This window comes from Lepisosteus oculatus, chromosome 4 (genome assembly GCF_040954835.1).
Source record: "Lepisosteus oculatus isolate fLepOcu1 chromosome 4, fLepOcu1.hap2, whole genome shotgun sequence".
NCBI classification, from domain to species: Eukaryota; Metazoa; Chordata; class Actinopteri; order Semionotiformes; family Lepisosteidae; genus Lepisosteus; species Lepisosteus oculatus.
Genome location: NC_090699.1, coordinates 10,613,857 through 10,628,431, shown reverse-complemented (window position 1 = coordinate 10,628,431; position 14,575 = coordinate 10,613,857). Strand labels below are relative to the sequence as shown.

Sequence of the window (14,575 nt, the reverse complement as noted above, 5' to 3'; positions counted from 1 at the left end):
ATCTCTAAGAGATACAATACTTTCGGCACAAGGCGCCTCGATGGGAAAGGCCTGAGAGAGGGGAGAAGGGTTCATACAGACACACTGACTGACTGGACACTCCAGTACATTAACACTGCACTGAGAGAGAGGGGTTCATACAGACACACTGACTGACTGGACACTCCAGTACATTAACACTGCACTGAGAGAGAGGGGTTCATACAGACACACTGACTGACTGGACACTCCAGTACATTAACACTGCACTGAGAGAGAGGGGTTCATACAGACACACTGACTGACTGGACACTCCAGTTCATTAACGCTGCACTGAGAGAGAGGGGTTCATACAGACACACTGACTGGACACTCCAGTACATTAACACTGCACTGAGAGAAAGTGAAAATATTAAGGGGGAGAGTGGTTTATACAAAAGACCCTCTCAATTCAGTCACTGCCAAAGACACTCTGAAAAATATTTGTGTTTCTTTTGTCTTTTTAGGGAGAAGATTTATCTCCATATGTGGTTAACTAATAATGCTGTAGATCAGTCTGATCACATCTGCTTTCTTAAACTCCATATTAAGCTAGAAACAGCGTTTAACAGTATTTTGTTACAGACACACGAGTGAGGTTACTTTATTGATTCCTAATAAGTTTTTCTTTTTTATCAAACATTCAAACCCTCCCTCTAGTCTTTAAAAGATTTAGGTGAATCAGAATCAGTTAAGCCTCTGAAAATCAATATTATGTTCACAAATATCATAATACTCTGTATTACTGGTCTGCTATATATATTGTATAATTGAAGCTAAATGAAATAAAAGGCTTTTTTTCTGGTTGTGATTTATCATTCTGCTTTATTTAGTACTTAGGAAAAAACAACAACATTCCATTTGCTCAAGACCATCACAGATACAGGTGCATAATTAATTAATTAAGGACTAATTAATATCAGGAAAGCAGCAGATTAACTCACACAGGCTTGAGGAAGGAAAATGAGACACAGGACTATATTCAATATACAAGTAAACAAGCACAGTTAACTAGACCTTGAGCTATAAATGTCTGAATGAGCAGTGCAACACAGACCTGAGGGCACCAGTGTGAACCACATGGAAGTGCATAAAACTGAGAGCAGGAGGCACCTCCTTACACAAAGGGTGGTGGGGGTGTGGAACAAGCTGCCCAGCCATGTTGTTGCAGCCGGATACTCTGGGTTCTCTCAATTCACAGCTGGATGAGTCCTGTTTAATCTCCATTTAAGACTGTTCTAATTGGATAGGCCTGTAATTGTGTGGCAACCTTTAACTTTCCATCTTAAACAGAAAACATCTGCATAGAACAGATTAGTGGCCGCATCTGTCACTCTAAGCAAATATTTCACACATATGATAAGATTCTATTTAAAAGTTTGAGTCTCTGTTGCACAGTTTAAAGTGTATTGATCCCCAGCGAGGTCAAATATCAAAATACAAGATATAATGGTACAATAAAGGGTATATACAAAATAATCTTATATGGAGACACCGTATGCAACTTTCCTAATAAGAAAATCAGTTTTGGCACTGTGAATAATAATTCTGTACTTTTATATAAAGTTTGTCAAAGCTCTTTTTTCAAAGCATTGATATAATTTTTTTCAGTAGAGGTCCCTGAGCAATGCTTAGGTCATAATAACTATAGGGACATTACTGCATGAGTTACTTAAAAAATACTCAAACTGGACAGGAGAGAGAAGCAATATATTCTTCCACTCACTAGTATAATATTAATAATTATCCGTTTTAACGCCATATTAGTTTGGTCGAAAAACTACCATAGTGTAAGAGTAGTCTAAGCGCTAATGACACCATGCTAGTATCATGCTGTCACAGTGTCTGTCACAGCGTTTTTACTCTAAACACCTTCTTCTGAAGAAACAAGACGGAATGCCTGCAGAAGCTGTAAGATGTTGGCACTATGACAGATACTATTTTCTCAGTGACTTAAACAACCAGCTACATAAACAAACTACATGCAATCAACGAAGATTCTTTTCTGATGACTAATAGATGCTATGAAATGTACAGTACACAAAATGCATTTAACAGACCCCCGTTAACGTGTGCAAAACAAAACATGTGCAAAAGAAAGTTTTATTTCCGTCTTATTCCTGCGAGGGCCATTACGAAGCTGAAATGCAGCCCACATAGCGTGTACGACTAACTTGCACATCTTAAAAGAGTAGCTTATTTCTGAAACATGAATCTCCAGCCAAGGCTTAAAAAAAAAGTAGGTTCCTAACATGCAAAGTGTAAAATACAGTTTATTCTTGCTTAGTTTTCCGTTTAACGGATTGATGAGGTACAATGTAAAAACGGGATGTCTTATCTTGTCTTGTGCATCTTGACTTGATGTGTAAACCTCCCACAGGTTCCAGTATAAAGTGTTCAAGTTCTGGTCACTCGAGAGGAGCAAGTGCTTAGGACATGGTGTGGTGGATGAATGGTGCAGAGTAAGATGACAATGAAAACCTGTGGGTGACGTGGTTCATATGGCATTTCAAACTTGTGGTAGTTTTTCATCTCCTGCTGTCTGTTTCTTCATCTTCCTTGATCAAGAAGTGCATCGCATTTGACGTTCTGCCAGACTCCAGATATTGTCTTCTAGCTCAAAGCAAGGAATGCTCTTTTCTCGTTCTAATGAAGATGCTCTATTTTTAATCTTTAATCTAATTAGTACAGAGTACACATCTAATTTTTTATCGGGATGCTAATAATTACCACTCGATAAGGATTCGTGACATGGGATTTAGAAAAGACTGGCTAGAAATGAGGGACTGTTATAAAACAAAAGAGTAGAGGAGAGAAAACGGTAGACCCCGATATTTGCAACTGTGACTCAGGAGTAGCCTTGGGGTCCAACTCCTAACAGCCAGCCTGCTGTTTCCCAGACAGAGGGTAAATGCGCAAGCAGTGAAATTTGTGTGACGATATTCTTCATATATCGGCATCATTTTCAGTCATTTTCAGGGACTGAGGTGTGTGTCCTGTCCTTGTCAATGGAGAGTGAGCTGTGTGTCCTGTCCTTGTCAATGGAGAGTGAGCTGTGTGTCCTGTCCTTGTCAGTGAGGATCCTGGCCTGTCCAGCAGTGCAGTGCTTCTTCCTACTGCTCTCTGGTCATTCCCCTTCTCAGAAGGTGAGATTCACCATCTTTTCCTATGGAACCAATTCACACCAAGACCTTGAAACCTGCAAGAGGAGAGAGACACATTCAATACTAATAAGTCAACACTTCCCAAAGGTCTTGAAGAGTTAACCTGTGATCACTTACACAGGTGGAGTGTTCAATCAAGACAGTGCTTCTCAAACTTTTTGGACCAAGTACCACCCTGTTCAAACCAAAGCATCCAAGTACCACCTAGAAATCATCTTCTCATAGGAGCCCCAGAAAATCTCAATGACCAACATGAGCGCGCGTGCACACACACTCATATACACATATAATAAATATTTTAATAAACTTTAGTTGATATAGCACCTTTAAAGATGGTTTCTTAATGCGCTTTACAGAATGAAAACAGGAACAACAACAATTCAAAATAAACAATAAAAAAGCACCATTTCAGTGAGAGGGGTGAGCCTGTTTTGTCAAGCAAAGAAGATGTGGATTCATTGGTCGAGCCCTGATACAATTCACAACAGATTCATCAGGCATCTTCTTGACGGCAAAGGTCTCGCTGTGGATGCTGTAGGGCGTCCACTTCATTTCTGGAGCAACCTCTCTAATTTGAGCAACTACACGCTGTATCTGCTTGTCATTGCTCTAGCACCCTCTATAGAAACTCCGACGCATTTTATCCAGCCGATGCCATTCTTTACGATAAATTCATCCAGAAGCTGAAATATGTGCTCTCTCAGAGGTTCCTGTTGGTAGCGGCTTACAGAACTGAAAATCCTCAAGGGACGTACCCTCAAATCAATAATTCTCTGAGCCACTGTGTCTTTCAGAGGGAGCAGCAGGTCGGGCTGTTTCGCAGCTTTTTCTCCACACATGATGCGTGTCGGCTCTTTTGCCAACGGTAAACAAAGTTCTTCACCAATAGTGTGGGGCCTACCTGCTTTAGCAATCCGCAAGCTTGCATTTTTCCCCGTTTCTGTTTCAGGAGTTTGTCTCAGAAGTTAAAAGAAGTTTTTATTTCATGCGCATGGGAGCAAAACAGAGATGTTCTGTGTATTTTTCTCAAATTAACCTAGAACAGTCCTTAAATATTTTTCTGTTACCTATCATGCTTTCCTGCACTCACAAGATTGGTGGTGTTCCAAAATCCCGCACATTCTCCTACTTCCCTATTTGCTGGAGATATCTTTTTAAATACAATTGGCCCCTTTCGTTCGTGGCACGCATTCCTATACAATGGTATAGATTTACATAGTAGCTCTTGTGTGCACTCAAATATTAGCGCGTACTGTATCGTAGTATGTAGGCTGCGTATTTGACACAAACTAATTTTATTAAAACAGAATTTTATGAAAACCTGTCCCAGTTTTTCAGTGAACACAACAAATTTCGTGGTGTACCACCTGGGGGCGCTCAGAGTACCACAAGTGGTATGCGTACCATAGTTTGAGAACCATGGAATTAATGCATGAGGATATCCCGGGAGCAAGATTCACACCATCCTTCACCTCCAGAACCAGCGTTCCCCTCACTGAATTACCACTGTCTCAATAGAGCACTTGCTTGAACAAGTGCTCCTTCTCTTTAAATGACAGGTGGTTTCGGGGACCCTATGAGAATAGCTGGACTGGGGCTTCCCAGGTTCAGAGCCAGAGACTGCTCTCTTGCTGTCTTAGATTGAGACTTTCAATGCTTCAGAGTTCTTCTGGATTTATTGTCATGCTCATGCACATATCTTTAGAAGGAATTAACTGCAGTTTGTACACTGTGCTCATGGAATTGTAAGACATAACTGTACGTTAGCTGGCTTTGCCGCTGTTACCTGGTTCTATTTTACCCCCCTAGTCATATTAGATACCCCTGACAGGAGAGCAAGGAGTGAGTTTGCTCATTACTTTGAGCACTATGCGGGGTAAAATCTGTCTGGTCAAGTCGGCTATCTGTCTGTTCAAAGATCTCTTAGTCCCTTTGGCGTCTCATCTTCTGATGAGATTGTTTTATAGGCCTGTGGGCTCATCAGTCATTTCCCCTCCTGAGACAACCAGCTGCAGCCATTGAAAGTCTCCCTGGATCTCCGAGATCTGCTGTCTTCAGTAGATTTCAGGCAGCAGGTCGCAGAAGGCAGCAGGTCTCTAGAGACTGGGGGACATTTTCCTTGCCCTGCATTAGAGAGAGCTGTTTGTCCTCACTGAGCTGCCGGAGTCAATCCCAGATCAGGTTTGTCTCAGAGCACACAGCTGCACGGCCTCCGTTCAGCTGTGACATCCATTTCATCCCAAACTGTGCCTCTTCTGTTTGGGAAGAGGGAGGAACCAGAAACACAAGGAAAGAATCTGCTCCTGGAAGCTCAGAAGGTTTCTCGATCTTCTTCCCCCCGGGAACACTTCATTGCTTAATAGACTAGAGAGACCTTGAACAACTGTTGGACAGCGCCCCCTGGGGACCAGAGCTACAACAACATGCAATCTCCGACTGAGCAGACACCGAGATCTCAAACCCGGGGTCCTGGAGGCGTGAGGGGTCTGTTCCTCGCTCCATGCTCCCACTCCTGTTCCTGTTGCTCCTGTGAGAAGGAGCAGCAATAGTAGAAGTAGGAGTAATGCTGCAGAAGGAACAATAAGGAGAGCGAAAAAGGTCATTTTAATGAGAATCATGATCAATCAATCAAGCAGTCAGGGATACAGGATGTCCTTACCTGCAGCTGTAGCAGCAATGTGTCTCCGAAGGTGCAGAAATGTCTGCTGAATGTCCAAATCCCTTTTCCTGTGGCGCACAGCTCCAGCCTGCTTGCTCTAACTGCAGACGAGCATAGTGAGGAAAAGATAAAAAGTCTGTCTTTCCCGAGAGAAGGAGGTGTCTCGTGTCCTGATTCAGGCTGTAGCTGCCCACAGGAAAGGGACACGTGGGTTCGAGCTTTCCCGGGCAAAGAGAGTGGAGCCGCAGCTGAGCCGCGAGAATCTCTGCAAGGCGGGCGGGGAGAGGACAGACCACAGCTTGCGGTGGACTCAGCCCCCTGCGTGCCCCCCAAAGACAGGGTTCTCACGAGCGAGCTGTGTGGGGCTGTCTGGCCTGCCAAGGAAAATGTCACACCAGCGATCTGGAGAGGAGCTCAGGGACACATTGCTCAGAGTTTCTCCCTTTTTAGGGAAAGGCTGGGAAAGACTCGAGCGATTTGAAAGGAACAATCAGAAAGCATGGATTGTCTTCAGGATTTTTATATGCAGGGTCTTGTGTGTCCTGTCCTTGTCAATGAAAACTGAGCTGTGTGTCCTGTCCTTGTCAATGGAGACTGAGCTGTGTGTCCTGTCCTTGTCAATGGAGACTGAGCTGTCCTTGTCAATGGGGACTGAGGTGTGTGTCCTGTCCTTGTCAATGGAGATTGAGCTGTGTGTCCTTTCCTTGTCAATGGGAGGATGAGGTGTCTCCTATCCTTGTCAATGGAGTTCAGTCAAGAGAGCTTTTTAAGATGCAGGACCTGTGTTCGCACTGATATTCACTTGTGCTACCATTTGCAGTAGCTTTGAAGAGACACAGAAGAGTCTAAAAAAATCCTAAAATTGCATTATTGCATTATTGCACAAAGTACTTCTGAGGTACTTGATTACCTCACAGGTCATCCAGAATGATGAAAATATCAGTACTATTGTTTAAGTCTGATTGCCCAACATCCTAACAGTATAAACATGTACGCTCTTGTTTATTTTTTCTTTGACTTTTTTTGTCTTTTTCCTTAACATTATGTACAGCGTCCTTGGGGTTGGAAAGGTGTTTTACAAATTAAAGATATTACTTATACCAGTTGTAATCTCACGGTGCAGGATTGTGTACTGACTGAATCAATGCAGTAGTTTACTATAATAGCCTGCAGAGGACGATAGAGATTCAAATTGGTTGATATTGATAAGGCGTGAGGACGTTGTTGTTGTTTTAATTTTATGTGGAAACTTCGAGTCTGGGGCCTTGTCCCAATTCTCACACTGCGCCCTAAGCTCTTCCTCCGAGGCCGCACGTCTGTGACGTAGCGCAGGTGTGGACGTCAAGGGTTCGAGGGGCACTTACTCACACACACTCACACACACTGACCCACGCGCACATACTGACACATTTGCAAACACTGACAGACTCGATTACACACACTCCCTGATACACTCACACTGTCACTCTCATACTCACACACACTCCCGCTGTCTCACACACTTACACTCTTGCTTTTGCACACACTCACACTAACATTGATACACTGACACTCTCACTCGCTCGCACTGACACTCTTGCTGTCGCACACTGACACATTCACACACACACTCAGTCACTGGAACTCTCACTATCATACACTGGCACACTCGCACATACTGACGGACTGCCTCACACTCACTGTCTCGCACACACTCACTGACACTCGCTGTCTCACACACTGACACTCTTGCTGTCAAACACACACACACACATGCAGTGCTGGTGATCCAGGGAGGTGTGGCCGAGGCCGATGCAGTGCTGGTGATCCAGGGAGGTGTGGCCGAGGCCGATGCAGTGCTGGTGATCCGGGGAGGTGTGGCCGAGGCCGATGCAGTGCTGGTGATCCGGGGAGGTGTGGCCTAGGCAGATGCAGTGCTGGTGATCCGGGGAGGTGTGGCTGAGGCTGATGCAGTGCTGGTGATCCAGGGAGGTGTGGCCGAGGCTGATGCAGTGCTGGTGATCCGGGGAGGTGTGGCCTAGGCCGATGCAGTGCTGGTGATCCGGGGAGGTGTGGCCGAGGCTGATGCAGTGCTGGTGATCCGGGGAGGTGTGGCCGAGGCTGACAATCCAAAAGAAATCCAAAGGGAGAATCCAAAACGAAAGCAAAGGTCCATGGCCAAGTAATCCATCCAAAAACCGGAGATTAAAAACAGGTGCTGGGTCGGGACCAGCGGGGGGAACAGGAACAGGCGCAGGAAGCTAAAAACATAACAGAGCCAGGCGCAACCAGGTCCCGGGCTCGCACAATGCGGAGATCAGATGGAGAGCCACAAGTGAAGTGAGCGCCTGGCTTTTAAAGGCGAACTGAAACGGGGTAGAAACAAGGAACAGGTGCGGGGAATGAGGCTAACGAGGAAGGGCCGGAGCGCCCTTAAGAGGAGGGGTTTGCAATCGTGACAGTGTGAGCTGAGACCCACGCTCCTCCTCCTTGACGGGCGGGCGGTGGCCGCCGGCAGTCGGCCGGTCTCAGACAGAGGGACAGGCAGCCCAGCGCGTCTCTGACGTCCCTCCGGAGGAAAATGTAGAGAATCGGATCGACCAGAGGGCTCAGGTTCATGATGGCCAAGGCTGTAAGCAGACAGACTTCCAGCACATTGGAGTAAGCGGCGTCCTCGCCTGCAGCTGCAGAGAAATAGGAGTAGCAAAAGAAAATCGGCCCATACATCCCGGTGAATATTCCCAGGAGGAGGATCATCAAGCGCCGAATCCTTTTCTTCTCCTCCTCTGGGACAGAGACGGCTCTCCCCACGGCTCTGCGGATCCCAGCACAGGACAGAATGAGGACCAGCAGCGGCAGAGGAAAGATAACGACCAAAAACAGCCAGTAGGCAATGGAAGAATCGAAAAGTTCCCCCACCATGAAGGCTATGCCGAGAACCCAGACGCTCAGGGAAATGAGGACCGCGGACTTGGGACTCCGGTGATACCGGTACCAGAGAGGATGGGCCAGGGCTACGTACCTCTCGAGGGAGATGCACAGCAGGAATCCCACTCCTGCCACCACGCAGACGGTGTATGTCATGATGCCCGCAGTGCAATGACCGGGGCACTCATAGTCGTTGCTGGTGGAGTCGATGAACAGGGGCAGGATGGCAATCCGGGTCACATCCGACAGGAGCAGGTTGATGACATAGACGGGGAGGGGGAAGTCGGTCTTGATCAGGCGGAACAGTCCATAAAGAGCCAGGAAATTGATGGGCAGTCCGACAACAAAAAAGCAGCTGTAGATCACCAGATGGAAGGTCTTTATTTCTAAGAAATCATTGTCATATGTAGAGTTTCCTTCGGTGGTGTTGGAGAAGTTCATGCTGTCCATTTTAAGAGTTGGGTGTTGAAGTGTCCTGTCCTTGACAATGGAGTCTAAGCTGTGTGTCCTGTCCTTGGCAATGGAGACAGAACTGTGTTTCCTATCCTTGTCAATGGGGACTGAGGTGTGTGTCCTGTCCTTGTCAGTGAGGATCCTGGCCTGTCCAGCAGTGCAGTGCTTCTTCCTACTCCTCTCTGGTCATTCCCCTTCTCAGAAGGTGAGATTCACCTTCTATTGCCACGAAACCAATTTTCACCAAGACCTTGAAACCTGCAAGAGGAGAGAGACACATTCAATACTAATACAGTAAGTCATCACTTCCCAAAGGCCTGGAACAGTTAACCTGTGATCACTTACACAGGTGGAGTGTTCAATCAAGACAGCGGTTCTTAAACTTTTTGGACCAAGTACCACGCAGATCAAACCAAAGCATCTAAGTACCACCTTCAAATCATCTTCTCATAGGAACCCAAGAAAATCTCAATGACCAACATGAGCGCACGTGTGCGCACACACACATATAATAAATATTATAATAAAGTTTATTTTATATAGCACCTTTAAAGGTGTCTTCTTAAAGTGCTTTACAGAATGACAACAGGAACAACAACAATTCAAAATAAACAATAATAATGCACCATTTCAGTGAGAGGGGTGAGCCTGTTTAGTCGAGCAAAGCAGATGTGAATTCATTGGTCGAGTCTTGATACATTTCACAGCAGAGTCTAACAGATTTTAAATCGTCAGGCATCTTCTTGATGGCAAAGGTATCACGGTGGATGTTGGAATGCGTCCATTAATTTCTGGAGCAACCTCTCGAATTCATGCAACTACACCGCTGTGTCGGCTTGTCATTGCTCTAGCACCGTCTGTACAAACTCCGATGCATTTTATCCAGCCGATGCCATTCTCTATGATAAATTCATTCAGAAGCTGAAATACGTGCTGTCCTGTAGTTCCTGTTGGTAGCGGTTTACAGAACAGAAAGTCCTCACGGGACGTACCCTCAAACTCGTATCTAACGTAAACGAGCAAATTGGCCAAATTGACTACAGACTCATCTAATTGCACTGAAAAACATCTGCTCATCTTAACGCGCTCTATCAGCACACTTTTGATATCATCCGCCATATCAAAAATTCTCTGAGTGACTGTGTCTTTCAGAGGGAGCAGCAGGTCGAGCTGTTTAGCAGCTTTTTCTCCACACATGATGCGTGTCGGCTCTTTTGCCAACGGTAAACAAAGTTCTTCACCAATAGTGTGGGGCTTACCTGCTTTAGCAATCCACAAGCTTGCATTTTTCCCCGTTTCCGTTTCAGGAGTTTGTCTCAGAAGTTAAAAGAAGTTTTTATTTCATGCGCATGGGAGCGAAATAGAGATGCTCTGTGTATTTTTCTCAAATTAACCTAGAACATAAAAATATTAAATATTTTTCTGTTATCTATCACACTTTCCTGTGCTCACAAGATTGGTGGTGTTCCAAAATCCCACACATACTCCTACCTCCCTATTTGCTGGAGATATCTTTTTAAATACAATTGGCCCCTTTCGTTCGTGGCACGCATTCCTATAGAGTGGTATAGAATTACATTGTAGCTCTTGTGTGCACTCAAGTATTAGCACGCGCTGTATCGTAGTATGTAGGCTGCGTATTTGACACAAACTAATTTTATTAAAACAGAATTTTATGAAAACCTGTCCCAATTTTTCAGTGCACACAACAAATTTCGTGGTGTACCACCTGGGGGTACTCAGAGTACCACAAGTGGTACGCATACCATAGTTTGAGAACCACAGAATTAAGACATGTGGATATCAATGGGAGCAAGAATCACACCTTCCTCCACCTCCAGAACCAGCGTTCCCCTCACTGAATTACCACTGTCTCAATAGAGCACTTGCTTGAACAAGTGCTCCTTCTCTTTAAATGACAGGTGGTTTCGGGGACCCTATGAGAATAGCTGAACTGGGGCTTCCCAGGTTCAAAGCCAGAGACTGCTCTCTTGCTGTCTTAAATTGACACTTTCAATGCCTCAGAGTTCTTCTGGATTTATTGTCATGCTCATGCCCATATCTTCAGAAGGAATTAACTGCAATTTGTACACTGTGCTCATGGAATTGCAAGACATAATTGTACGTTAGCTGGCTTTGCTGTAGATTTCAGGCAGCAGGTCGCAGAAGGCAGCAGGTCTCTAGAGACTGGGGGACATTTTCCCTGCCCTGCATTAGAGAGAGCTGTTTGTCCTCACTGAGCTGCCAGAGTCAATCCCAGATCAGGTTTGGCTCAGAGCACACAACTGCGCTGCTTCCGTTCAGGCGTGACACCCATTTCATCCCAAACTGTGCCTCTTCTATTTGGGAAGAGGGAGGAACCAGAAGCACAAGGAAATAATCTGCTCCTGGAAGGTCAGAAGGTTTCTTGATCTTCTTCCACCCGGGAACACTTCATTGCTTAATAGACTAGAGAGACCTTGAACAACTGTTGGACAGCGCCCCCTGGGGACCAGAGCTACAACAACACTCGGAGAACATGCAATCTCTGACTGAACAGACACCGAGATCTCAAACCCGGGGTCCTGGAGGCGTGAGGGGGCTGTTCCTCGCTCCATGCCCCCAGTCCAATAGTAGGAGCAGCAGTAATGCTGCAGAAGGAACAATTAGAAGAGTGAAAAAGGTAATTTTAATGAGAATCATGATCAATCAAGCAGGTAGTCAGGGATACAGGATGTCTTTACCTGCAGCTGTAGCAGCAACGAGTCTCCAAAAGCGCAGAATTGTCCGCTCAACGTCCAAATCCCTTTTCCTTCAGCGCACAGTTCCAGCCTGCTTGCTCTAACTGCAGACGAGCCCCCAGCTCATTCTCCGAAGCACCGTCTGAGACTAGTGAGGAAAAGATAAACAGCCTCTCTTTCCCGAGAGAAGGAGGCGTCTCGTGTCCTGATTCAGGCTGTAGCTGCCCATAGGAAAGGGACATGTGGGTTCGAGCTTTCCCGGGCAAAGAGAGTGGAGCCGCAGCTGAGCTGCGAGAATCTCTGCAAGGCGGGCGGGGAATGGACAGACCACAGCTTGCTGCGGACTCAGCCCCCTGCGTACCCCCCAAAGACAGGGTTCTCACGAGCGGACTGTGTGGGGCTGTCTGGCCTGCCAAGGAAAATGTCACACCAGCGATCTGGAGAGGAGCTCGGGGACACATTGCTCAGAGTTTCTCCCTTTTTAGGGAAAGGCTGGGAAAGACTCGAGCGATTTGAAAGGAACAATCAAAAGCATGGATTGTCTTCAGGATTTTTATATGCAGGGTCTTCTGTGTCCTGCCCTTGTCAATGGAGACTGAACTGTGTGTCCTGTCCTTTTCAATGGAGACTGAGCTGCGTGTCCTCTCCTTGTCAATGGAGACTGAGCTGCGTGTCCTGTCCTTGTCAATGGAGACTGAAATGTGTGTCCTGTCCTTGTCAATGGAGACTGAGCTGTGTGTCCTGTCCTTGTCAATGGAGACTGAGCTGTGTGTCCTGTCCATGTCAATGGAGACTGAACTGTGTGTCCTGTCCTTTTCAATGGAGACTGAGCTATGTGTCCTGTCCTTGTCAATGGGAACTGAGGTGTGTGTGTCCAGTCCTTGTCAATGGGGACTGAGGTGTCTCTCCTATCCTTGTCAATGGAGTGCAGTCAAGAGAGCTTTTTAAGATGCAGGACCTGTGATCGCACTGATATTCACTTGTGCTACCATTTGCAGTAGCTTTGAAGAGACATAGAAGAGTCTAAAATCCTAAACTGGCATTATTGCACTCTAAAATGCTTCTGAGGTACTTGATTACCTAACAGGTCATGCAGAACGATGAAAATATTAGTATTGTTTTAGTCCGATTGCCCAAAATCCTATCAGTATAAATATGTATGCTCCTGTTTATTTTTTCTTTTACTTTTTTTGTCTTTTTCTTTAACATTATGTACAGCGTCCTTGGGGTTGGAAAGGTGTTTTACAAATTAAAGTTATTACTTATACCAGTTGGAATCTCACGGTTCAGGATTGTGTACTGACTGAATCAATGCAGTAGTTTACTATAATAGCCTGCAGAGGGCGATAGAGATTCAAATTGTTTTCACACGGATATTGATTAAGATCGATTAAAGACGTTGTTGTTGTTTTAATTTTATAAACAGGGTAACGGGACACCCTCCCGTGACGTCACTCGCTGGTCACACGACTCTGGGTCGTCATGCTGTCTGTTGTTGACGCTTCTTTTCCAGTTGCTAAATGCAAGTCAGTTAATATATTTTTTTTTAACAAAAAAGATTTTTTTCACTCTCCGCTCGCAGGTCGATGAAACTGAATTTCTTCATACATCGTGTTGATTCATGTTGAGCTGCTCACCTCAAAACGGACGAAGTTGACTGAGGAAGACTTGGCAGTACCACTCTGTCTATTGTACCCCTAAATACATTTCATGTCGCCTTTTATTAAATATTATATTATTTATATTAAATATTAAATACAACTAATAGCAAACATATTAAATACGTTAAATACGTTTAGTATTAAATATTCGGTGTACAACACACACCGCCGCTAAACACCTCTTCATCAGTGAAATGTGGTGTTGAAGAGCCTTATCTCACAACCTCGTACCTAGAATACATCCTGTATGAATCTAAAGCAGCCCACTGAAATGTTGTTTTTACATAAAATATTATTTTTAAAGTTATTTTAAGAAGTTGAATTTGACCAAGACGTGAACATTTTCTTCTCCATGGAAACGCCTCTCCGCCGTGACAGGCTGGGACACGAGGCGTCACCCCCCGTGGGGGGGCTCTGGGAGATTCTCTTCAGAGAAGGGGGTGCTCTTGAGCCCCCTTGGGAAACCCAGTGTAGAAGTGGGGCCCCCACAACCCCCCGCCCCTTGCAGACGTGGGCGGGAACGTGCACAGGAGGGCCGCAGGGCCGCAAGTGTGCAGACAGGGACACGGCCCGGGTGTTTCTACCGGATCGGTCCCGCCATCGGAGCGCGCGACGTTTCTCATCGGCTTCTTCTTCCTTCTGCCGCGTGAAGGAGCCCTGACGTCACCTGTCGCGCGGCGCGGTGCGGTGCGGTGCGGAGTGTTGCCTTGAGATCCTCGGATCTAATAGCCCCTCACGATCGACTGAAAGAGAGAAGCTGGGGGGCCTCCTCTCTCTTCGGGATTCCTCTTATAGCGCAGTGAAAGGAATCTCAAACCACACCCAGTCCTTTCTTAAAGGAGCTAGCGTTTCTGTTTGGCTCTGGATCCAGGAAACCTGTCTGAAAAGACCGCTCCACACTCCCACCACCCTCTGTGTAAAGAAGCGCCTCCTGTCCTGACTGGAGGAGCTCACCCAGCTGTGTCTGGAGAGGAGCCAGGGTATCGGCTTCAA

At 45.8% G+C, this 14,575-nt stretch overlaps 1 protein-coding gene across 1 annotated transcript; it reads right to left on the bottom strand.

The window, feature by feature from the left end:
- Positions 1–7,395: 7,395 nt before the first annotated feature.
- On the bottom strand, positions 7,396–9,198 carry LOC138238211 (G-protein coupled receptor 4-like). The gene is made up of 3 exons (XM_069188262.1): positions 8,300–9,198; positions 7,670–7,941; positions 7,396–7,430 (listed from the first exon to the last, which is right to left on the bottom strand). The coding sequence occupies exons 1-3, from the start codon at positions 9,196–9,198 to the stop codon at positions 7,396–7,398; spliced, it is 1,206 nt and encodes a 401-aa protein (XP_069044363.1).
- Between the last annotated feature and the right edge of the window lie 5,377 nt (positions 9,199–14,575).

Bases quoted from the DNA above. Each gene is read 5' to 3' on its own strand.
- LOC138238211 (XM_069188262.1), bottom strand. From the start codon at position 9,198: ATGGACAGCATGAACTTCTCCAACACCACCGAAGGAAACTCTACATAT. The intron at 7,942-8,299 runs GTGGGTCTCAGC...TTGGATTGTCAG, and splicing joins GCCCGTCAAGGAGGAGGAGC to CCTCGGCCACACCTCCCCGG. The intron at 7,431-7,669 runs GCCTCGGCCACA...TGAATGTGTCAG, and splicing joins GGATCACCAGCACTGCATCG to TGTGCGACAGCAAGAGTGTC.